Consider the following 25,717-nt stretch of genomic DNA (forward strand, 5'->3'; position numbering starts at 1 on the left):
TCAGATTATAATTGAGGTTGTTTTTGTTTTTGTTTTTGTTTCTTCTTTAATTGTGATGCACAGAGGTTGTGACTTGCTCAAAAATCTATATCCAGGACTAGGTCTGAATAGCTGGTCTTGTATGTGTAGGTCTTCTCCAGCCAATTTAGTAATTAAAAATTCTTAATACTACTTTTGGATCCCTTAGATTGTGTTTCCAGAAGTAAGAACCTTTTGGAGGAAAAACATACATAGTCTTTTTATTTCTATTTTGATACCAGTTAAAATGTACACTATAATTTTGGGCAATATAAAGTGTTCATCAGAGATTCTAACAACACAGAAGATCAAAGAAGATGAGAGTAACCTTCTTAACATATGGGAACATGTTTCTGGTGAACACATGGTTATATAATCTTTTAAAATATAATCTTTTAAAATAACATCAAATAGTTGATGTTTCTCATTTTCCTAATGCTTTACCCACTAGAAAATCTCTTTTACTTTTTTTTCCTGGATGGACAAAAATTATTTTACTTATATTATGAAATAATGTTGGCGGTTTTCTTTAGGACTATTGAAGTATCTTAAATCGACAGCCCATTGATGGGTAATGGGTTTAATAGCATCTCCATTATTAATCTTTTTGTAGAATATTCTTTTTTTTTTTTTTTTTTTTGCGGTACGTGGGCCTCTCACTGTTGTGGCCTCTCCCGTTGCGGAGCACAGGCTCCGGACGCGCAGGCTCAGTGGCCAAGGCTCACGGGCCCAGCCGCTCCGCGGCATGTGGGATCTTCCCGGACCCGGGCATGAACCCGTGTCCCCTGCATCGGCAGGCGGACTCCCAACCACTGCGCCACCACTGCGCCACCAGGGAAGCCCTGTAGAATATTCATTTTACCCTCAAGTATAACTTTGTAACCCCCTGCAAGTTAACTGAACCAAAATAATCACTGATTGTTTCAAAATAGAAAGAAAACAAATGACTAGGTTGTCATAGTAACTGTAGCAGATTAGGACTAGATTGCTATGAGGATGGAGCTGTTCAAAGTTGTATAAAACTTCTCAGAAACACAGATGGCATGCCTTCTGAGGCACTGTTAGGGAACAAAACACCTTTGAGAAGGAGCAGATTTCATGAATACAACACAGTGCGCAAATGCCAAAATGCCTGTGTTGCAAAGATCCCTAGTATGAAGTTTTTCTATAAATGTTAGGTATGTTATTTGTTTCACAATAATACTTTAAAGTCCCCTGGGGCTGTGACAACTTAGGTGACTCTAGTATAGTTATCTTGTACATCTTGGTAGTTTTGTTTCTTTTTCCATTCTTGATTTTAGGGCTCAAGACATGGGCTAGTGTATCCAATAATACAGTTTCACACATTGATTAGTTAAGATCATCTGGGTGAATTGGATGTTTCTTGTATAATTTGGCTCCAAGACTATGTTCAGATCTCACTGTCTCAATGAGACTTGCCCTGACTGTAGTATTTAATACAGCAACCTGCAGACCCTCCCTGGTACTCCTGACCCCCCATCCCCTGCCCTATTATTTCTTTATTTTTCCTCTAGCACTCAACATCTTCTTACTGGACCATACAGTTTATTCCTTATTATGTTTATTGTTTCTCTCCCCAGTAGAGTATCAAATCCAAGAGGGCAGGGCTGTTTGTTTCTTTTGCTCAGTGATATACTGCTATTGGCTACAACAGTGCCTAGCACATAGGCATAGGATATGTTCAATAAATATTTATTGACTAAAAGAATGAATACATCGACATTTTATTTTTATGCCTCTGCCTCTGTCATTATATTAAAGCATTGCATGATTATGAACCCTGTCAGAAATGACATCAAGTTCTTTTACATTACTAGAGATTATTTTGTTGGATTTATGTGACAATTTTATTGGAAAAGTCATACTCCAGGGTATAAAAATGAAAGCATTTTTCCCTGTAATTTACCCAAACATACTATGATATTGTCCTTCCTGCCCTACTATCCCTATGGTGTCTTCTTGAGTAGACTCTGTACTTTGTACAGCATTTTCTGGTAATTAGAACAGTTTTATTCCTGTCTTTGAAACTCAGCCCTATTCACCTTAAAAGTCCCCAGTGAAGCCTGATTCAGTACTCTTCTTCTTCCCCCAACACAGTCTTAACCTCTGGCTCCAACACTTGGAGAGTCTCACTCTGAATATCTCTGCCCCTGCCCCCTCTCTTTTAAACACCAGCCACTAGGAGGAAGGATGAAAAAAAGCTTAAGGTTCCTTATTCACCTGAACAAGGCTGTGCAGGACTTTGAATGTTGCTGCTTTGGTGGTTGAAATTGACTAGCCATTGGATGCCCTCTTTGGGGCAGGCATCAAAGTACTGGCTCTCTCTTGGCACACATGGGTTCTTCAGAGGGGTCTGCAGGGGCTCTTACTGCACTGCTCCCTGACCAGGAAGTCTGTCTTCTCTTTGTGTCTTCTATCACCACACCCACTTCAGCTTTGCCTACAGAGAGTCCACCCTACAGCCTCTTTGTGCTGGGGTATGCTTGTCCACTGGACAGATTCTCAGATAGGATATCAGCAGGAGCAAACACAACTACAGTTTCTGTAATACATTTTTTTAATTGGAAATGTCAAGCACTGTATAGAGTATATTCTAATAAGAGTACACTAGTGTCCTAGTAAGAATAACCAGCTCACAATTAACCATTCTAATTATGAGTGGACTGAAACTGAAAAATGTGAATAACTTTTATAATTTATGAGAAACAAATAACGCTTGTGACAAATGATATTTATAATTATGTTTGATGATCTTTTCCCTCAGCACATATTAGTTTGGTGAGAGTTAGAGACCAGGAATAAGCCCAGTTCGAGAAACAATCCCAGGATTAACAGATACGTGGATAATTGAAAACTGACAAAAGAGCATGCCCATCTTACCAGTTGGGAAACTAGTTGACTAGAGTTGCCAACTGTAAGCAGATTTATTTCTAAACTGTCAGTTGTCCACATCTTACATGCAGACTTCTGTCTGTATGCCTCTTCTCTAATCCTCAGTGACATTTCTCCTGACTTTCCTCCCTTAAATAATCTATATGTTATTAAATTGTGTCTATAATGTTATTTTAAGAAACAAATTTTAAAACTTCAAATATTGGAATTATATAGTTTCTATTGAGGATTATGAAAAACTGGACAAGGTCTCTCTCCTATAACCATGTATAACACACAGCAGGAGCAAAGCAAGTGCTTGTCGTGTGTGTAGCTACTTATTAATGCACTTCTGGAAATGCAGGAATTTCTTTGAGATTTTGACATGCTTGTGTGTTCACTGTTTTTTTTTTTCTTCCAAGATAAGTACATCTTAAGAGATTTCTTAATAATAAAATTGAAAGCTCTTACAAGATGAGAAATAGAAAAGTCAGTTTTGCAGTAAAAATATTAACTCACCTTGTATTGTCCATATTTAATGCATACATAATGCGTTATGTTCCATGCTTAACATGTAGTTTGGATACATAAAGTTAGCTGTTGAAAATATGTTTTGGATAGATTGTTTTCCTTAAAAATGTTAGCTCTAATATTAAACTAATGTTAGTATTAAATTAAATAATTTTTAACTTCATAAGTTATGCCCTATAAAAAACACTTTGCTTACTTCCAGAGTGGGACTTAACCATACTAATATTATATATTAAGAAAGAAAGTCAAACTAAGTGGAGGGAATTTGACAGATGCAGAAGATAAGTATTGAAATTTGTCGGGATTTTAGAGCACTACCCACAGGGACATTCAATAGACAAAACAGGCCCATTGTCCTACACATATCTTGAAATAAATGTGTAGTTGACACAAATTATCTCCCATTTTGGTAGGAAGAATCTATAATAGTTTTGGAAAACAGTGCCATCCACTCAGGAAGTGTAGTCAAATATATCATCTTTACTCAGTGTTTTCCATGTCAGGAACTAATTAATTCCTAACACCAGAATTATAATAGGGGCAAAGCCTGTCATGGAGGTGATAGAGACATATATAGTAATCTCCTAAGGTTGATGTTGAGACACATGTACTTTAGTAGATACAGTCCTCGCAAGTAACTAGTCTTAAGAATTTATCCCCGACAGTGTGCATGTATCAGTAAACAGGACTCATCTGATGATGGCAGAGTATTTTATATACTTTCAGTATTAGAACATGAAGTCAAAGATTTTTTATAAAAAAATTACTGCCTTAGGGCAGCTATACAGATCTATAAATTGACTCTTTTGTCTCCTTGGAAAAAGCTGACATGAGATTTAAATGATGTTTATTTTTTTTCTCTAGTGCACCACCAACCAAATCAATAAACCAAAAAGTAAAAGCCCTCTTCACAAATTCTGAGCATCATCTACAGCTTTATGTGGTGAGAGATGCAGCCACCATTCTCAAGTGATTCAAAAGGAGTCAAATGGTGTTGAGCTAAATTATAACCCTAAATGCATATTGGTGAAATGAGATGCTGATCCATTTGCACACTAATGTGCTATTTTTAAGTCATGCATCATAGCATCTTCAAAGAGGCCTGTCATAATTATGATGGATTAGACTGCAGAGTCAGTCCTAGATGCAGTAATTGTTTCACAGATGCTGCCGATGTGACTTGAATTCATAATAAATTATTGTCAGAGAGGCGGGAGAAGGAACAAAATCAAATACCAAAGAAAAACTGCTGTGGCTAAAACCTGTTTTGGTCTTAGGAAACCAAAATGTTAGCTACTAGTCAAAAGGCTAGTATTTTCAACTGAGATAAACAGACTTCATAAACGTGTACCTCTGACACTGAGGATGCAGGTTGACATACTTGGCAGTTTTACTTAAAGTTCTCAAGCTCTATCTCAATATATTTCTTTCTCTCCCTCTCCCTAATAGCTTATGAAAAATTATTCTGGAGGATTAGCTGAAATCATAGAGTGACCATAACATATTCTTGCACATTTCTATTACCTGGTTATAATTTGACCGTTAGAATTTCCAGAAAAAAAAAAATTGGTGGTATTTATAGCAGACAAAACTACTCTTTTTGATTCCTTAGAAGGCCATACTTCATGGGGTATATTAGACTGTTAGAATAAAGGGAGAAACATAAATAATATGACTAGTAAGATCTAAATTATGACATTTTGAACTGTGATTTAATTAACACCTGTCATTTAGGTAAATAATTTCTAAAACTGCCTCTTTAGGCTTTGACAAAATGCCAAAGCTGGTTTTAGAATTTGAGTGTTATATTTAGTCCATTCTTAAAGTTTAAGTCACATTCTTAAAGTTTAAGTTTAAGCCTTTTTGGTAAACCTATAAAGAAACTTCATGCTTTACCACATAATCAAAAACTGTGCGTGTATGTGTGTGTGTATACAATTTAAGTAATGAGTTACTTATTACATTTTGATTAGGGAAGATAACAGAGCAGTTAAAGCAGATGAATATATGCCATGTCTTTTCCTAAATTAAGGATTCAATAGCCAGAAAAGTTTCCATAAGTCATTTATTGAACATTACTAGTTTTTTTAAAAACGCATTGAGTTTTTTATATAGTCTCCTCTGTACCTGGTAACTACTGATATATATGCATTCTACTTAGGACACTAGTTCTTCTGCCTCACTGATGTTGATAGATATGTTTGGCGAACACTCATTGTCATTCTTTTAAAACTTAGTGGGACACGTATTTCTCTCTTATTATGGTAAGAGGGAAATGAAGTTAAATTTCATGAGAGAAATTTGGGTTGATGTCATGCAGACCCTGACAGCTGGAAGTGCTTATCCCCTCTCCTGTACTCCTGTGGCACTTGAACAGTCACAGTGTGTCACCGTAACCACAGTCCGGAGCAGTGCAGAACCTGTGCCTCTTTGTCTTTGCTCCACCCCAAAGCATTTGCACTGAGTGGGGATTCAACTGATGCTAGACTGAATACACAAATGAACTAATGCAAGTTGAGCTCCAGTTCTCTCAATGACATTACTAGGGAAAATTTATAAATTGTGCTCGGATATTTTAGAGAAAAATCGTCAGCATTCCAGTGTCAATTAAAAAGGTAATCTAGAAAGGTAGCAAGGACGGGATCAGAATAACTCTGTGGCAACTTCAAATTCCATGTACTAAACGTTTACATCTTCTTTTTTGTTCTATTCCAATTCACACAAAGAAACAATACCTTGATGAAATACATGCACAATGCCTTTAATCATGCTAATAATTACAGTCCTACAGATATGTAAAAAGAATACTTTATTTTTTTATCCTAAGCCTGAAAAAAACTAAAATGTTGGCAAAGTGTGAATTTATTACAAAATAAAACCTACTCCTTGAATTATGCATTTTTCTTAATATTATGTGGCAGAAAGAGCTTCTGTGGAGCTGCCAGTCTAGACCCTGTGGGAGCAATTATTTTGATGCCTAACTTGAGCAAATTGCTCAGTTTTTACATCTGTAAAATGAGAGAGTAAAACTAGATTCTTTCTTATGCTCTGAAATGTTTTGTACATTGTTACAACCATGAACTTCACATTTATCACTCATTTTGAATAAGTAATTTTTAAATTTCTTAGCCTCCCAAAAGTTTAAAATGCTGTTCAGTAATTCTGTGGTCAAGAGCACTTTGTCCACTACTATTCTGGAAACAAGGAAGACTACCCAAACAATATGGCATGTATTTGTTCCTGGGGAACTTTCATTCTATTTCCAAAAAAGAAGAAAAGAAAGAAATATGATTTGTTAATATTTTGGTAGCCCTAACAGTAGTGTACCTAGAACCAGCTCTTAACAGTTTGCAAGAGCAGATTGTGAAGTTTTCAGGAATTTTGTGAGCTGGCGGTTGAGAGCTTGAAATCAGCCATCATCTGTAAGAACATCTCTTAAGGAATATGTTAAAAGCTCACTGTTCATTTTGAAACTGTAACTAAATGCAATAACATCAAGTGTTGACACCATGAAAAACATCACTGGGTAAGCTTAACCAGTCATCCTTTCCAGGTTGACCAAAGGCTCTTCTGCCTATGCCCTTGCATATAAACTTCATAACAGTTTTAAGAAAATATTAGTGCCTTAGTTTTGACTGGCCAGTGTCCTTGTAGGTGAGTCACTGTCCCTACTGTAAAAATTGAGTCTTGTTCTAAAATGAAAATTCTCTCTCCTGATTTTTATAGACATAAATTTATTTGGCATTAACTATATTACAATTTTATTTGGTATAAATTACCATATACAAACCTCCAAGAGCTGGCATTACTTTAAAAACATTTGAATACTGTTAACAGTATGGAGGTTCCTTAAAACACTAAAAATAGAATTACCGTATGACCCAGCAATCCCACTACTGGGCATATACCCTGAGAAAACCATAATTCAAAATGACACATGTACCACAATGTTCATTGCCGCACTGTTTACAGTAGCCAGGTTGAAAACAACCTAAATGTCCAACGACAGATGAATGGATAAAGAAGGTATGGTACATATATACAATGCAATATTACTCAGCCATAAAAAGGAAGGAAATTGGGTCATTTGTAGAGATGTGGATGGACCTAGAGTCTGTCATGCAGAGTGAAGTAAGTCAGAAAGAGAAAAACAAATATCGTACATCAGTGCACATATGTGGAATCTAGAAAAATGCTACAGATGAACCTGTTTGCAAGGCAGGAATAGAGACGCAGACGTAGAGAACTGACATGTGGACATGGAGGGTAAGGGGAGGGTAGGACGAATTGGGAGATTAGGATTGACATACCCTACCATGTGTAAAATAGGTAGCTAGTGGGAATCTGCTGTGTAGCACAGGGAGCTCAGCTCAGTGCTCTGTGATAACCTAGATGGATGGGATTGGGGGGAGGGAGGTCCAAGAGGGAGGGGATATATGTATACATATAGCTGAATCACTTTGTGGTACAGCAGAAACCAACACAACATTCTAAAGTAATTATACTCCAATAAAAAAAAAATTGAACATTCAGTTTCACAATGAAATAGTATCCTGATCAATGCTATACATCATATTAATTATATGTTCTTGAGTGTAGGAAAAAATGAAGGATATTTCATTTGAATCTCAAATCAATTATGAGAATTCAAAATATTTCTGATATCAGTCATGTAAAAGAGCAGATCTGAATGAATAGAAACTATTTCTGTTTTTAGTCTCTGAGGAGCAAAAGGAATGCCACACAAACATATCTCTATAGCAAAAATTTACATTCATTCATTCAAAAAAAAACTATGGAAAAAGTTTCCCTATTCCCCTCAATTTGTAAAAATAACCTGTTAACTCTATTTTCACAGATTAGCAGGTAGGTATCTACAAAAAATTATCTTGGAAGATTTGTCTTATATATAAATTATTGACTTTTATAAGCTTGAAAAAACTTTGTATATTTATATGCCCTGTAAAAATTATAGCATGAAAGCTTTTTCAGTATTTCTACAATGATCAAAATGAACAGGTCTCATTTCTTTCTTTTTTCATTAAAAATAAATAATGCTTCCAATATCAGTATAAAGGCACTAGGTGATTATAAGAGTGCTGTTGCAAGAAGGTTACTGGATTGTGTAATATTCTGGGGTGTATACACAAAAAGTGTGGTTTGGCCACAGAAAGAAGTCAGAAGTCAAAGAAAATATTTCTTTTTTCTCCCTCTAAAATGGCACTTTATTGGTTTAAATATTCTGAATTAGATTCATAGACCAATAACAGATAATCCTCAACACGTTATCCTCATCCAAAAATGGAAAAATAATATACAGTTTTCCTGTCCTCCCTGAAAAAGTTAACCATTTAACTTTTTACATCTGATGGTTGTATTCAGTAAAGGAATTGCTGTCATGGACAGAATAGTTCTAATAATAGAATTAGTGTTTAAAAATGGCTATTGTGTTTAAAACTCCATATTGAAAAAAAATTGTCACCTTCATTCTTCTTAGAAGCTATTATTATGCTCATAAAAGATTTGCAAACTCCATCCATTGTAATTCTGCCCTTGACACTTTGAAGAATGTCCAAATTATGTGGTATGGATCGTAATAGAGAGTAATGTGTTAAATACTTTTTATATAAATATTTTTATCTAAAAAATTAAGTAGGACTATATATTGTATACAGAGACTACAAATTTTTATATAATATATAATAACATAATGTACATGTAAATACATTTTGTTTGGTATATGTGTAAATCAATTTTACAGTTGCCAAAGGGAAGCATTTTTTGCTGTAGTATTTGGAAAGCTAATTGACCTAGTCTGTGAAGAATTATCTAAGCTTATGTCTATGCTTCTTACTTAATTTTTTTAATTGAAGTATAGTTATTTTACAGTGTTGTGTTAGTGTCAAGTGTACAGCAAAGTGATTAAGTTACACACACACACACACACACACACACACACACACGCACGCACATATATATATTCTTTTTCAGATGCTTTTCCACTATAGGTTATTCTAGGATAGTGAGTCTAGTTCCTCTTACTATACGGTAGGTCCTTGTTTACCTATTTTATATATAGCAGTGTGTACATCCCAATCTCCCCTACCCCACCCTTCCACCCCCACCCCCCTGCTATTCCCTTTGGTAGCCATAAGTTTGTGAGCCTATTTCTATTTTGTAAATAAGTTTATTTGTATCATTTTTTAAGATTCCACATATAAGTAACACCATATGATATTTGTCTTTCTCTGACTTACTTCACTTAGTATATGATAATCTGTAGGTCCCATCCATGTTGCTGACATTATTTCATTCTTTTTTAATGCCTGAGTAAAAAGTAAAAAGATGTGGTATATATGTACCACATCTTCTTTATCCATTCATCTGTCGACGGACATTTAGGTTGCTTCCATGTCTTGGCTATTGTAAATAGTGCTGCTAGTAACATTGGGGTGCACGTATCTTTTCTAATTAGAGTTTTCTCTGGGTATATGCCCAGTAGTGGGATTGCTGAATCATATGGTAATTCTATTTTTAGTTTTTTAAGGACCCTCCATACTGTTCTCCATAGTGGCTATACCAATTTACATTCCCACCAACAGTGTAGGAGGGTTCCCTTTTCTCCACACCCCCTCTAGCATTTATTATTTGTAGACTTTTTGATGATGGCCATTCTGACCTGTGTGAGGTGAAACTTCATTGTAGTTTTGATTTGCATTTCTCTAATAATTAACAATGTTGAGCATTTTTTCATGTACCTATTGACCATTTGTATATCCTCTTTGGAGAAATGTCTCTTTAGGTCTTCTGCCCATTTTTTTATTGGGTTGCTTAGGATTTTTTTTTTTTTTATTAAGCTATATGAGCTGTTTGTACATTTTGGAAATTAAACCCTTGTTGCATCCTTTGCAAATATTTTCCCCCATTTTCTAGGCTGTGGGAGGAGGAAGTCTTTAGCTGGCCTGTCTGCTGATGGGTGGGGCTGTGTTCCCACCCAGTTAGTTGTTTGGCCTGAGGCGTCCCTGCACTGCAGCTTGCAGGCTACTGCGTGGGGCCAGGTCTTGGTGCCAAAATGTCAGTCTCTGGGAGAGCTCATGCAGATGAATTCCCCCCTCTCTATCCACCACCAGTCCCCAGGAGTCCCTCCAAGACCAGCAGATAGGTCTGTCCCAGGCTCCTATCAAATTGCTGCTTTTGCCCTGGGTCCCGGTGCACATGAGATTTTGTGTGCACCCTTTAAGAGTGAAGCCTCTATTTCCCCCAATCCTGGGGAGCTCCTGCAATCAAGCCCTGCTGGCCTTCAAAATCAGATGCTCTGGGGGGCTCTTCTTCCCCGTGCTGGACCCCCAGGGTGGGGGGCTCAGAACTCTCACTCCTGTGGGAGAACCTCTGTAATATAATTATTCTCCAGTTTGGGGTCATTCACCTTGGGGGGTATGGGATTTGATTACATTGAGGGTTCGCCTCTCCTACCAGTCTCTTTGTGGCCCCGTCTTTATGTCTTTAGCTATAGAGGATCTTTTCTGGTAGGTTTCAGTCTTTTTCAAGGATGGTTTTTCTGCAGATTGTTGTGATTTTGGTGTGCTCTTAAGAGGAGGTGATGTTAGGGTCCTTCTATTTCACCATCTTGGCCTCTTTCCTATGCTTCTTAATTTTTCAAAAGTGGTAATGCCCCTGATTTTGGAGAAGCTCCGTACATCAAAGACTACAAATCAATTTTCATGATTCTGGAAACTAAAGGTTTTTTTTATGAAAGGTTATTGCTAATGAAGAGTATTAGTTTAGCTCAGAGCTTCCTAATAGAAATACAACATAAGCCAGATACCGCATTTAAAAATTTCCAGTATTCACATTAAAACAAGTAAAAAGAAACACATGAAATGTAATGACATATTTTTTACTTATTATATCCAATATAGCACTGTTTCAGCATGTAATAAATATTTTTAAAAATTGAGTTATTTTATGTTTTTTGGTCCACACTAAGGTCTTTGAAATCCAGTGTGTATATATACTTAAAGAACATCTCAATTTGGACTAACCACGTTTCAAAGGCTCAACGGCCATTTGTGACTAGTGACTGTGCACATCTAGCCCATCTCTTAACATTTGAAAGGAAGTAGGTCTAGCAGAAATAAAAATATCACTTTGTTATTTTTATTTGTCATTAGGAATTATGACCTTTTGATTTAAGTTTTATTTATTAATATACATGCCTAAAAGTTCCAGAATGACACAGTTAAAAACAATCTCCCTCTCAGTGCTATTCTCCAGCCTCTCCATTCCTTTTCCTGGAGGCAAAGTGTTATAGCCAGTCTGTTATATATTCTCCCAGAGCTGATTTTATTTTTATTTTTGTAAAGGTACAGGTTGTGGCATTCTTATACATACTGTTCTGCAGCTTTCTTTACTTCATTTAATTACTTGGAAATACTTCATCTGAAAATACAGGTTGTTTCCAAACTTTGCTAGTGCAAAACACTGTGCATACATGGTTTAACAAATATGTGCATATTTGTTAGATGAGAGTTTAAAACTGAAGGATCAAAGGAAGTTTCTACGAAATTCTGTAGATATTGCTAAATCCTCCTGTATGGTATTCGTATTAGTTTTGACTCCTGAGAACTACGTGACAACATGTCTGTTTCCCCATATGCTTGCCAACGTAGTGTATTATTAAAGTTTTTGTTCGTTGCCAATTTGAAAAAAAAAACTGTATCTTGTTGCAGTCTTAATTTGCATTTCTTTTTATAAGTTCTGATGGACATTTTAAAAATATTTAAAAGCCACTTGCATTTCATTTTCTGTGAACTGTCCATGTCCTTTGCTCATTTTTTCCTGTTCGATGGTTGGTCTTTTCCCTGTCAATGTGTATGAGTCCTATATATTAAGTATTATGTAACTTTTAACTTTGCTGTGGGTTTATTTTTACATGCACAAAGTTTATTGAACTTCCTCATCTTTTATGGCTTCTAGATTTTGTGTCACAAAGACCTTGTCCAGTCATTCAATTATTTTTTTTTGTTTTCTCAGGCTGTTTTTAACTTTTTTAGGGTTTTGTTTTCCATATTCAGAATTTAAATCCATCTAGAATACATTTTGGTACAAGATGTAAGGGACCGATCCAACTGTATCATTTTTTCAGAAAACTATTCCATTGTTCTAATATATTTATTTGAAATGCCATCATTACCTCATACTATATTTCTATGTGTGTTTGAATCTATTTCTGGACATTCTATTCTATTCCATTGGTCTTATAAACACTCTATTATCTATTTATGTGCAAGTACGAGCTGTTTTAAGTACAGTAGAGCTTTTGTTGCTTTTTAATATCTTTCCATTTGGCTCCTACACTGCCCGAGCCCCATTATGATTCTCTTTCAGATTATTCCTGGTTATCCAATTTGTTTATTTTTCCACATGAACTTTAGAGTCAGCTTCTTAATAACTCAACCCATTCTTTTAGTATTTTTATGAAAATACATTAAATGAATAGATTAATTTGACAACTATACAAGTACATATTATATCTTTCTACTTGTTTTGTTTTTGTGTTTGGGTATCCCTCAGTATTGTTTTAACGTTTTATTCAGATAGGTCTTTCACATTTCTTTTTAAGTTTGTTCTTAGTATTATAAAAATATTTTTTCTATTACAGTTTTTTATTCCACCATAGCTTCTGACTGGTTGTTGCTTTTAGGTACCAAGGCTGTTGATTTTTTTTTTTCTAGCTACTTTACTGTCGTCTGTAACAGTTTTTCAGTTGATTCTCTTGGTTGGCCAGTATACAATCTTATTCTCTGCAAATGATAACTTTAGTGTTGCTTCCCAGTGTTTGTTTCTTCCTCTGTTTCATTTGTCTTGGTTAGTAAGCAATGGCTATTTTAATAGAGCTTTTTTATAGCCCAAAGGGAAAATAGTCTTGATTTTTTTTTCCTACTTATAGCCTTAAAATAAATTTAATGAGAAAAACTGTGGGAAAATAAAGCATGACTCTATAATGAATGGGGCAGCATTCACTTTATATAATGGATTATTTTTGCTTTTCTGGTGCCCATTTCTTCTTGCTTTCCCTATCATTTTGGACTTTGAAATCTCCATCAGGATTGATCTTGAAAAGTTTGAATGAATGACTGGATAAAGAAGTGATCACAAGATGAGCAAATTTATATCAATCTAGTGAAACTGATTGGATGCTCACTCTAAGCACAAAGATAAATAGAGTAGGATATTTTTAAGGAATTCACAGTCCAGTAAGAGAGAGTAAACAAAATACAGTTGAATGTGATATGTTCAGCAGTAGACCATATACAAGATCAAAAAGCAGGATAAAACTGGGAGTGAGTAATTCTTTTGGAAAATCAAGGAAAAAATTCTAGGGGAGGTGATCTGAGACAGTTGTAACCAGACACAGGAGTCACAGGGCACAATAAGAGGACTAGGAAGGCAGTCTAGGCAGATAAAACAACAGCATGGAGGTCTGAAACAGCTTGCAATGTTTGGGTATTTATAAGCTGTTGTTATAGTTGGAGTATAATCTGTGGGAGCAAGTAGGAGGACAGAAAAATAGAAACCTGCATATGAAAAACCATTTATATTAGGCAGGAATTCTCAAAAGAAGTAGGCAGCCAGATCTTGTAGAGGAAAATATAGAATCACTTAGAAAAGGCATTTTATAAACTACACTTTCACCCCTACCCCCTCCCCTGGAATGTCAACACTGCAGAGACTGTGCCTTATCTTCCAGGTGTGTCTGGGTAAAGAGTTTGAGAACTACTAATGCAGGCAATATGGAGTCAATAAAGTGTGTTAAGAAGGGTATGACATCAGATTTGCCTTTTAGAACATTCCCTTTGATAACAGTTTGAAGGATCCTTGAAGGACTGGGAAGAGGACAGGCTGGGCTCAGGAGAAATCTATAAAAAGCTATTACAGTAGATAATGAAGCAAGATAATGTAGATCTGGCTACCTAGTGGCAGTGAAGATGATTCAACTAATACATAGGAAATGGAATTGATAGAACTTAGCAAATGATTGGATATGTAAGGTGCTAGAGAAGAAAGAAAGGAGGTCGTCTTTCTCTATTGTTTTTAGCATTTTGACAAAAAAAATTTTTTGGGAAGGAAGTTGATACTATTTACTAATACAGTATGAACTTCCCACATTAGCTGTTGATTTTGATCTTTGTTTACTGTGACCATAAATATTTCAGAGTTGCTGGTAAGACAAGAATAATCATTTCCTGAGTAGCTCTTGGCTGTCACTCCGAGACATGAAAATGAGTATCACAGTTTGCTATGTCTAGGAATTCCAGTATTATTAATGCCCCAGTTCTTCTCTAAGGTGTACTGTTAGTGTTAGATATATATTAATGTACTTTAATTTTTGTTTCCATACGCTTTAGAATTCATTCAGAGGGCAGCCTTGTGGATGGCCCCGGAGCAAGCCTGATGGAACAGGATAGAACGAACCATGTTGAGGGCAACAGACTGAGTCCATTCCTGATACCATCTTCTTCTCCCATTTGCCAGACAGAACCTCTGGCTATAAAGCTCCAGAATGGAAGCCCATTAACCAAGAGACCTTATCCAGAAGTAAATGGAGACACCAAGTGGCAGCCTTTCAAGAGTCATTATGGAATACCCCACATGAAAGGAAGTCAGAATAGCCGCGTGAGTCCAGACTTCATACAAGAAAGTAGAGGGTATTCCAGATGTTTGCAAAATGGAGGGATAAAGCGCACAGTTAGTGAACCTTCTCTCTCTGGGCTCCATCAGAACAAGAAACTGAAACAAGACCAAAAGGCCAATGGAGAAAGCAAGAACTTCGGGGAAAGCCAAGAAAGAAATCCAGGCAAAGGCAGCAGTCAACCCAATGTCTCCGATATGAGTGATAAGAGAGAATCTGTTAGCTCTGCAGCCCAAGGAAATGAAGTTAAAGATTTCACTGTTTTTTCATCACATAACTGCAGTGGATCTGAAAATCCAGAGCTTCAGATTCTGAACCAACAGGAGGGGAAAAATGCTAACTACCACGACAAGAACATTGTATTACTTCTTAAAAATAAGGCAGTGCTAATGCCTAATGGTGCTACAGTTTCTGCCTCTTCCATGGAAAACACACATGGTGAACTCCTGGAAAAGACGCTGTCTCAATATTATCCAGATTGTGTTTCCATTGCGGTGCAGAAAACCACATCTCACATACATGCCATTAACAGTCAGGCTACTAATGAGTTGTCCTGTGAGATCACTCACCCATCGCATACCTCAGGGCAGATCAATTTCCCACAGACCTCGAACTCTGAGCTGCCTCCAGAGCCAGCTGCAGTGGTGACTGAGGCCTGTGGTGCTGATAGTGCCAGTATACCAGCTGCAGTGCTAGGGGCCTGTCCCTTTCCGAAACCAGAGCAACGAAAGTCAGTTTTTGAGATATGCCCGTCTCCGGCAGAAAACAGTAACATCCAAGGAACCACAAAGCTAGTATCTGGTGAAGAATTCTGTTCAGGTTCCAGCAGCAATTTGCAGGCTCCTGGTGGCAGCTCTGAACGGTATTTAAAGCAAAATGAAATGAATGGTGCTTACTTCAAGCAAAGCTCAGTGTTCACTAAGGATTCCTTTTCTGCCACTACCACACCACCACCATCACAATTGCTTCTTTCTCCCCCTCCGCCTCTTCCGCAGGTTCCTCAGCTTCCTTCTGAAGGAAAAAGCACTCTGAATGATGGAGTTTTGGAAGAACACCATCACTACCCCAACCAAAGTAACACAACTCTTTTAAGGGAAGTGAAAATAGAGGGTCACCACGAGGCACCACCATCCCAGAGTCCAACTCCCTCTACACAAGTATCCAACCCCTCTCCGATGCTTCCAGAAAGGCCTCAGAATTACTGTGTTAACAAGAATGACATACGGACTCCAGGGACAATGATGGTTCCATTGTGTTCTGAGAAAACAAGACAACTATCAGAACGTCTCAAACATAACCCACCAATTCTTGGTAGCAGTGGAGATGCACAGGACCACTGCCAGCAGTTGATGGGACACAAAGAGCAAGAGATCTTCAAGAGTCAAGACAAGGAACAGACACGAGACCCTGTGCTCCCAACACAGCCCTATCTGAAACCAGGATGGATTGAATTGAAGGCCCCTCACTGTCATCAAGCAGAATCCCATCTGAAATGTAATGAGGCAACCCTGCGGTCAATTCTTCAGTATCAGTCCAACCCCTCCCATCAAATGACCTCCAAACAATACACTGGAAATTCCAACGTGCCTGGGGGGCTCCCAGGGCAAGCTTACACCCAGAAAATAATGCAACCGGAGCAGAGACCACCAAGGTACCAAGCTGAGATGAATCAAGGGCAGTCTCAAGGTACAGTGGACCAGCATCTCCAGTTCCAAAAACCCTCACTCCAGGTGCACTTCTCCAAAACGGACCCTTCACCCGAAGCTCACAGACAGTCAGTCTGTGCCCTGAGGTGTCATTTCCAACAAAGACCAGATCCCCAAACTGAGAAACTCATGCCCCCAACATTGAAACGGCACTTGAATCAACAGGCTTCCGAGACTGACCCATTCTCAAACTCACACCTTTCACAACATAAGCCTCATAAGCAGGCAGCACAAACACAACCATCCCAGACTTCACATCTCTCTCAAAACCAGCAACAGCAGCAAAAACTACAGATGACGAATAAGGAACAGATGCCCCAGACCTTTTCTCATCCCCAAGGCAACAGTGATCAGCAAAGAGAAGGATCATTCTTTAGCCAGATTAAAGGAGAAAAATGCTTTCGTCGTGAAGATCAACATTCAAAATCAAGTGAGTTCCAGACTCATAATCCCCAAGTGGGACTGGAGCAAGTACAGAATATGAATAGTATAAATTCCCCCTATGGTCAGATCTTGAAGTCAAATGCAAGCAAAGTGCAGATTTCTTGTTCAAACAATATACACGTAGTTCCAGAAAATAAAGGACAGACTGTAAATTCTGAACTCTTTGCAGGAAACAAGATCCCAAACTCACATCACATGCAATATTTTCCAAATAATGTGACCCCAAAGCAAGATGTTCTTCACAGGTGCTTTCAAGAACTAGAACAGAAGCCTCAACAAGCTTCAGTTCTACAGGGATATAAAAATAGAAACCAAGATGTGTCTAGTCAACAAGCTGCACAGCTCGCTCAGCAAAGGTACCTGATGCAAAACCAAGCAAATGCGTTCCCTTTGCCCAATCAGGCAGGAAGTCACATTCAGACCCTGCCCCAGAAGGACATCCAAAAGCATGCTGCTCTAAGGTGGCACCTTTTGCAGAAGCAAGAACAGCAGCAAACACAACAGCTCCAAGCCGAGTCTTGCCATAGTCAGATGCAAAGGCCAATTAAAGTCGAACCGGGATCCAAGCCCCACGCCTGTATGCGCCTCATGTCAGCACAGCCAGAAAACAAAATGTGGAAAAAGATACCCAAGCAGGAGATTCCACCTCCGAGCTGTGATAACATGCAGCAGCGGAGCATCCTTGAGACCATGGAGCAGCATCTGAAGCAATTTCAGGTCAAATCATTATTTGACCATAAGGCTCTTACTCTAAAATCACAGAAGCAAGTAAAAGTTGAAATGTCAGGGCCAGTCACAGTTTTAACTAGACAAACCACTGCTGCAGAACTTGATAGCCACACCCCAGCTTTAGAGCAGCAAGCAATGCCTTCCTCAGAAAAGACACCAACCAAAAGAACAGCTGGTTCTGTTCTCAATAATTTTTTAGAGTCACCTTCCAAATTACTAGATACTCCTATAAAAAATTTATTGGATACACCTGTCAAGACTCAGTATGATTTCCCATCATGCAGATGTGTAGGTAAGTGCCAGAAATGTACTGAGACACATGGTGTTTATCCAGAATTAGCAAATTTATCTTCAGATATGGGATTTTTCTTTCTTTTTAAAAACTTTGAGTCTGGCAGCAATTTGTGAAGGCTCATAAAAACCTGAAGCTTACATTTCTTGTCTTTAAATTACAGATGCTTTGCTGTGCAAGAGAGAACTTCACTTACATTCAGTTTTTCAAAAAAATTAAAAAATTGTGCATGCTCATTTGTCCCTCCCTTCAAACCGTTTAAAATATAAAGGTATCTGTTTTAGCCTAATCAATCTAGTTAACTCTTTGTATATCTCCTGGAGAGATAGCCAGGCAGTAAAAACACCTTGTTAAAATGAGAAAGTAACTGCCCTATGCAAACTAATGTAGGAGCTTTTAATATTTTTTAATTCAAGATTGAATGTATTAGTAGTTTTACAAGATCAACTTTTATAATAGATAAGGGGACATTATCATCTTCTGTCTTGGTGACTTAGGGGAAATTTTAATGCCAAAGTTCTGAATATTCATAAAGTTGCCCTTTCTCCGTGTATGCATTTGAAACATTGTGTGATTTATATTTGATATTTTCTCTTTAAAAGTTTCATCTTTTTGATAGAAAATATGCTATTTCCCTTTCTTTTTTTTAAACAAGCATCTTTTTGTTAAAATTCAAGATGCATGATAGGTCTGTTGGAATAGGGAAACTTTTTGCTGATTGATGCAGTTTTATATATATATAAAGATCTTAATTATAGCTACTCAGCTTGGATACAGTAGAAGACATTTGTAAAAACCAGCGTTCAACTAATGTGGCTAATGGTCCACCCGCTTTATGTTATTCCTCTTAAAATGGTACACTCCACATTTTATAGAAGGATGGAGGGAAGATCCGTACTGCCCCTTTGTGTGGGGGTAATATTATTGCCTCACTGGCCTAATGTGCCACACATGTCATAGACAACATTGGGTAAGTTATACTCATCTTCACACCCTTCTCCTATCATACAAACCTTTTTTCCCCACTTTTCATCTTTGATAGTGTACAAGAGCCTCTTCCTTTTATCTGACCCTCTCTTCAATATTTTCTCTCATCATAAGTTGTTCTAAAGTAGTACATACAATATGGGTCTGGATTGAATGTTCTTATTTTCAAAACAGAGTAATCGAGTATTGTGGGGAAACGAGAGGAGAAAAAGGTATCTTGACAATAAACTGAACAAAATCCTGGGGGTGAGATAGGACAGGAAATTTTATTTTTAATCTTTTAACATCCAAATAACAGGCAGGCTTCTAGTAAGCTGTAATTTTTTTTTCTTCAGTTTAAAAGATTGGACTGTAGTTGATATTACATATAATATATTCTAATTCCCTCACTGTCTATTTAGTTCCACTTACTTGATTTAAAATAATTCCTTATCCCATATCTGAAATGCAATTTAATATATTTTTATCCAACAGGCAGAATGGACATATACTTAATTATTTGGCACATTTTCTAATAGATTAGTCCATCAGTTTACTCATTTTAAAGAAAAAAAATGTTTAAAGTCACATTTAGGACCCTTAATGTACAGGTGGGGGATAAGCTTTGTGGATGTAGCCTTTATATTTAGTATAATTGAGGTCTAAAATAATAATCTTCTATTATCTCAACAGAGCAAATTATTGAAAAAGATGAAGGTCCTTTTTATACCCATCTAGGAGCAGGTCCTAATGTGGCAGCTATTAGAGAAATCATGGAAGAAAGGTAATTAACGCAAAGGCACAGGGCAGATTAACGTTTATCCTTTTGTATATGTCAGAATTTTTCCAGCTTTCACATACAAAGCAGTAAACAATTGTAAATTGAGTAATTATTAGTAGGCTTAGCTATTCCAGGGTTGCCAACACTACACACTGTGCTATTCACCAGAGAGTCACAATATTTGACAGGACTAATAGCCTGCAAGCTGGCATAGGCTGCCCACTTTGAGATGGATGCCAGAAAACCCAGGCATGAACAAGAACCAGCCAGCCAGCCTGCTAGGCACAAGGGTGCTGGCACAGGCTGCAAAGAGAGCGCCCACTCTGGTTTTCCCACTCGATGATGAAAAGGGGGGAAAGGTGGTATAAGAAAGGACCCATTGAGTCGAATTCACCTAGAGTTATAAATGAGTAGTTATCTCCAAGGAAGTTGTCCATTAGTATGAGCAGAGGGCAAGAGTGATGTACTGAATAGAAATAGAGACAGATTCTATTTATAGCTGCATTTTTTTTTTTTTACCTGTCAGTCATAGGTATGCAAGTACTTACCTGAATCTACACAGTTACTCCTGCATGTCATCTTGCAGACTTGAAGACTGTTATGAGCAAGATAATCAATGCAGAGAGAGACTTTCATATAGGTATCCACAGCTCTGAGCTGTTATTACGCTAGGGTGCCTTTTCTTTAAGAGGTAGGCATTTTTATCATTAAAATACATTAGGAGACATTCTGGGCAGCAAGGACATATTCCATATCATTGTTGCCCAAAATTCAAATTATTCATTTCTAAATGAGCACATAGAAATTCACTAAATAATTGTCTAGTAGCCTGGCAGAAATAGTGAATTTCCCTAAGTGCCCTCTTGTATTAGCAAGGAGTAAGTGTGCTTTGGTTATAAGGGAAAATATAATCTATTTCTAGAATTATCCTATATTTTCAGAATTGCTGGATACTGGTTATTTGCCAGCCTTTTAAAAAAATGAGAGATTCTTAGAGAAACAGTCCTAACTAAAATGAGTCCCCAAGTTTTAAAATAACTAAATTTAGTAAAGGACAAATAGTACGTTATTTTAGAAGACTGAATTTAACAAACTTTAAAAAGTTTTGTGCTTTGTGAAATTATGTATAAAAATAAGCTTTCCCATTATTTTTACCCATCATATAATTTCAAAATAGTTCATTACAATTATCAGTATATTTTGATACTGAAGAAATACAAGGCTTAAAGTCTACTGTCCAGTTTGCTTGGCTTAGTTCTGTTTTTTAAAAATAAACTATTCATTTCTCAGGATGTGGCCATAGAGTAAAATTATGCTCAAATGTTCAATATATTGGTTGCCTCTTAGATTCATTTGCTAATTTTATGTGTGTGTGTGTTTCTGTGGATTTCTTTAAGGTTTGGACAGAAGGGTAAAGCTATTAGGATTGAAAGAGTCATCTATACTGGTAAAGAAGGCAAAAGTTCTCAGGGATGTCCTATTGCCAAATGGGTAAGTGTGACTTGACAAGGCCTTTGGTCTTCAGTCTTGGGCATTTTGATTCATTCATCTAACCCTGGGAATTGGGTTATCAGATCAGAGAATCATTTATGCCAGTTGAAAGGAATATTGCTTATATTTATCACGTGTCATCTCTTAAGAAAAAGGCAGATTAGTATAAAATCATGTACAAACTGTATTTAATTGAAAAAATTTAATATTGAGGAGGAGGTCTGTTCAAGTGCCTGCTAGAAGTGTAATTCTTCCCGGCATGTGAGGAAGAGGTCCTTCATCCTTTAAGTACCTGCAGTTAATCTTTGTCATTTTTGAAGACCTTGAACTTTAAAGGCTTGCTTGTCTTCCATCTAGCTCTGGCTTTAGTGCAGGGAGCATTGTCCCCACTGTACTGGGTCGAGTCTGCTACACCCCGAGTGCTTTTGCATCTCTCCCAGTTCTGACCCCAGGGTAAGCCCCGACGTTATAGATGGGCAGCAAAAGGCAAGTTGCAGGTGCTGGTATATGTCGCCCTAATTGTGACCCAGACTTGAGAAAATATACAGACGTCAGTCAATGCTCTCATCTGCTGCAAGTGACCCTTGTTTTGTTTTGGTTGGGGTGGTGGGTGTTGGGGTGGAATGGTGACCCGAACAGGTGGTTCGCAGAAGCTGCAGCGAGGAGAAGCTACTGTGCTTGGTGCGAGAGCGAGCTGGCCACACCTGTGAGGCTGCGGTGATTGTGATTCTCATCCTGGTGTGGGAAGGAATCCCACTCTCTCTGGCTGACAAACTGTACTCCGAGCTCACCGAGACCCTGAGGAAATACGGCACGCTCACCAATCGTCGGTGTGCCCTGAATGAAGAGTAAGTGCATCCCAGGCCTCTCTTCTCTTTCCACTGCTAGGAAAGCTTAATTGTTGGTTTGAGGGCAGAGAGTTGAAACTACGTTTTCACATTTACAAAACAGGGATCAAAATGCCTGCTTCACAGCCATTCAGTAGGAACTTGCATTTGCTAATGCTAACATGGATACTTCGAAGCAATTTCATTTACTAATATTTTGTACCTTCGGACAGTGTAGCTATGAGTTAGAAGCAGCTTGCTGGAAATCTGAGTGTCTGTACCCACAAACTCAACCATACTATAAACCTGAAAATATTTATGTGTCCGCTTACTGCAAGTGACAACTGTTTAGTGTGCCTAGCCACCACACTAGTAAGTATTGACACCACTTCTGTGTAGCAGTATCTGAGACAGTTTGGTGAGAAACTTTAGGATTCCCAGGTCAAGGACTTTATATGTAACAAACATAAAAATACAAGGCTTACTTATAGAAGTTCTGTAGAAACAAACTGATTTTGACTTCATTGCAATCTAGTCCATTATTTCCATAATAATAATCAAAATCACTTCCACTTTTACTGCTACTAAATAATCAAGAAATTAGTGGCTATGGATGGGCATTATTTTCTAGAAATATGAAAATTTGGAATAGGAGAGCAAGGTATGCAGTTAAATATATTTAATGCATCCAAGTGCTGGTATGGTTTTGTTTGTGTTTTTTGTTTTTTAACCTTATCTACCTGCAGGAAGTTTACATCTTCACTTGGAGAAAGCTTAATTTTTTATTTTCCTTCTGCTATGCTATTCTCGTATATCATTAAAAGAATACAGGAAAATTCACAGTGCAGCACTGAAATCCTATGTAGCTATTTTACTCACAGTCGGTACTAAAATAATTTTAATATTACACTTTTTTCTTAGTTTTTTTAAATTTTTTTGGCTGCGTCGGGTCTTAGTTGAGGCATGCGGGATCTTTCGTTGTGGCGCGGGCTTCCCTGTAGTTGGTGGCGTGCAGGTTTTCTCTTCTCTAGTTGTGGTGCTTGGGCTCCAGGCCACGTGGGCTCTGTAGTTCGCGGCACGCAGGGCCTCCCGCTGAGGCACGCAAGCTCAGTAGTCACGGCGCGCGGGCTTCTCTAGTTGCAATGCGCGGGCTCAGTCACGCCGCGGCACGTGGGATCTTAGTTCCCTGAGCAGAGATCGAACCCGCATCCCCTACATGGGAAGGCGGATTCTTTACCACTGGACCACCGGGGAAGTCCCTGCACTTCTTCCTTTAGTCACCTTTCTTCTGCATCCACCAAACTACAAAAGAGTTTACTGAGCTTATGGAAATATTGTGCTGCTCACTGCAACAATCCATTGCTAACCAAATTTGTCCTTTTGCTGACTATTACTCTAACTGGTATGGTTTTACTGTATATTAACATAGGTTCTCCCTCTGGGTCATTGGGGGTGGGTAGGGAGGGTTGCAAATCAACTATAAACAATCTGTTTAGGAAAGTTACTTTTCACATATGAAAGTGTGGCTTAGCTTTCTATGATAGTTATGATCCCAAAATGTCATGGTGTGTACCTCAAGGCCATCAACCCACTTTTACAAATGATAGGTTGGACAGGTAGAAGTGGCTGATTCATAAGACATGACTCAAACTTGTGATTGACTGCTTTAGGTATAAAGTAATATTCCATTTACCCTAACATTCCTTGTTTCTCCTTGAAAAAAATGTATGTAGGTGTCTTTAATCAGAAAGAAAATGAAAGTTAAGGCATCTTGAGCTGATGTTGGTGATAGCAATTTTCTCAGGAATTCAGCGACACTGCCTTGTTTTTGTAGAGCAGACTTCCTCTTAGACTTGGTAGCTGGAACTTCTAAACCACCAAAGAACTTCTTGTGAAAATGACATTTGTTTTATTTAAATTTCTTGAAGTTTCTTGCAAACTATATTTCACATTCTTTGTAATTGATTTAATTTTTATTAATATTATACATCTTTGTTATTTTTCCCCTGAAGGCTTTTCTTTGATTCTTATAAATGCCATTGTCTGAAATAGAATTTCTTTCTATATGTCAGATTCTATGTTAAGAACTTTCCTAAATTATGTTATTTTGCATTTGAAAACCATGAATGATGATTGGGCCAGGGTCTAAGAAAAATTAATAGGGACAAGAACAAAACTATTAAAAGATGTGCTTCAAATATTGACATTTTAAAGGCCAATCTGTATACTTTTGCTTAACTTCGTCTATAATTTCAAGATAAAGATGAGTAGTTATTTAGATGACGTTCCAGCTTTGAGCTACCTATACTTAGAGCAAGTTTCCAGAAACAAAAAATATACTTGAGGTACATGATTCAAATAGACACTTAACCAATGGCAATAGAGACTTCACTCGGATATAGCTTTTGAAGTTTCTTCTACCCTATAAAATAAGTTTTATTTCTGGAAAAAGTTAAAATTATGATTTTTTTGTGAAGAATGGAGGGTAATCTCAAATTGGGGCTGCTGACTCATTTTAATATTGAAAGCTGTGGGACCCTCATCACTGGGTTCTTATAAATCCCAGTGCCCACATGCACCATAACCACCCACTGTGAGTCCAGAAAAGAACTCCGAGAGCATCTTCCAGTGGGAGAATCAAAACGGATTTTTACATTTCCTTTGAGCCCAGCCAGCTGTTTCTCCTTTAAAGATTTCCCTTTGAGATTTTTATTTTATGACTAAGCCTAACCAATAATTTTTTGGCAAGTAAGAGTTGTGGGAGCGTATCTGTCATTATAAGGAAGTCAAAGCCAGAAATGTCTCTGCCATGCTGGGTGATATTAAACTTTTAAAGAAACTTTATATTATAAAAATTTTCCAATATACGTAAATGGGGGAGTGCAGTATATTTATCAACATTTTGCCTATACTATTCCATATATTCTGTGCCCCCCCCACTTCCTAACCCCATCCCCACCAGTGTTTTAAAGCAAAACGGAGGCCATATCATCTAAGCTATGTTCACTTCAGTGTGTATCACTAACAGATAAGGACTTTGTTGTTTTACAATGTTGTAAAACAATATTAGTTTCTCCTGTACAGCAAAGTGAATCAGCTATATGTATACATATATCCCCTCTTTTTTGGATTTACTTCCCGTTTAGGTCACCACAGAGCACTGAGTAGAGTTCCCTGTGCTGTACAGTAGGTTCTCATTAGTTATCTGTTTTATACATATTAGTGTATACAAGTCAATCCCAGTCTCGCAATTCATCCCACCCTTTCTTTCCCCCCCTTGGTGTCCATGTTTTTTTCCTCTATGTCAGTGTCTCTATTTCTGCCTTGCAAACAGGTTCATCTGTACCA

The 25,717-nt window shown here is 37.5% G+C and overlaps 1 protein-coding gene across 5 annotated transcripts in view; it reads left to right on the forward strand.

The window, feature by feature from the left end:
* TET2 (tet methylcytosine dioxygenase 2) overlaps positions 1-25,717 on the forward strand; it is a 134,237-nt gene that overhangs the window by 79,011 nt on the left and 29,509 nt on the right. For 4 of the 5 annotated variants that reach the window (XR_007477232.1, XM_033427822.2, XM_033427821.2 and 1 more), the window contains exons 3-6: positions 14,850-18,304; positions 19,964-20,054; positions 21,449-21,542; positions 22,182-22,390. Coding sequence is in view for 4 of the 5 variants with exons in the window: in XM_033427822.2 (XP_033283713.1) it covers positions 14,896-18,304; positions 19,964-20,054; positions 21,449-21,542; positions 22,182-22,390 (3,803 nt within the window). In the remaining variant the exon portion in view is untranslated. Of the gene's footprint in view, positions 1-14,849; positions 18,305-19,963; positions 20,055-20,577; positions 20,743-21,448; positions 21,543-22,181; positions 22,391-25,717 lie in introns of those variants that run through there. The other variant, XM_033427824.2, reaches the window with a different exon arrangement.

Source organism: Orcinus orca, chromosome 4 (assembly GCF_937001465.1).
Source record: "Orcinus orca chromosome 4, mOrcOrc1.1, whole genome shotgun sequence".
NCBI lineage: Eukaryota > Metazoa > Chordata > Mammalia > Artiodactyla > Delphinidae > Orcinus > Orcinus orca.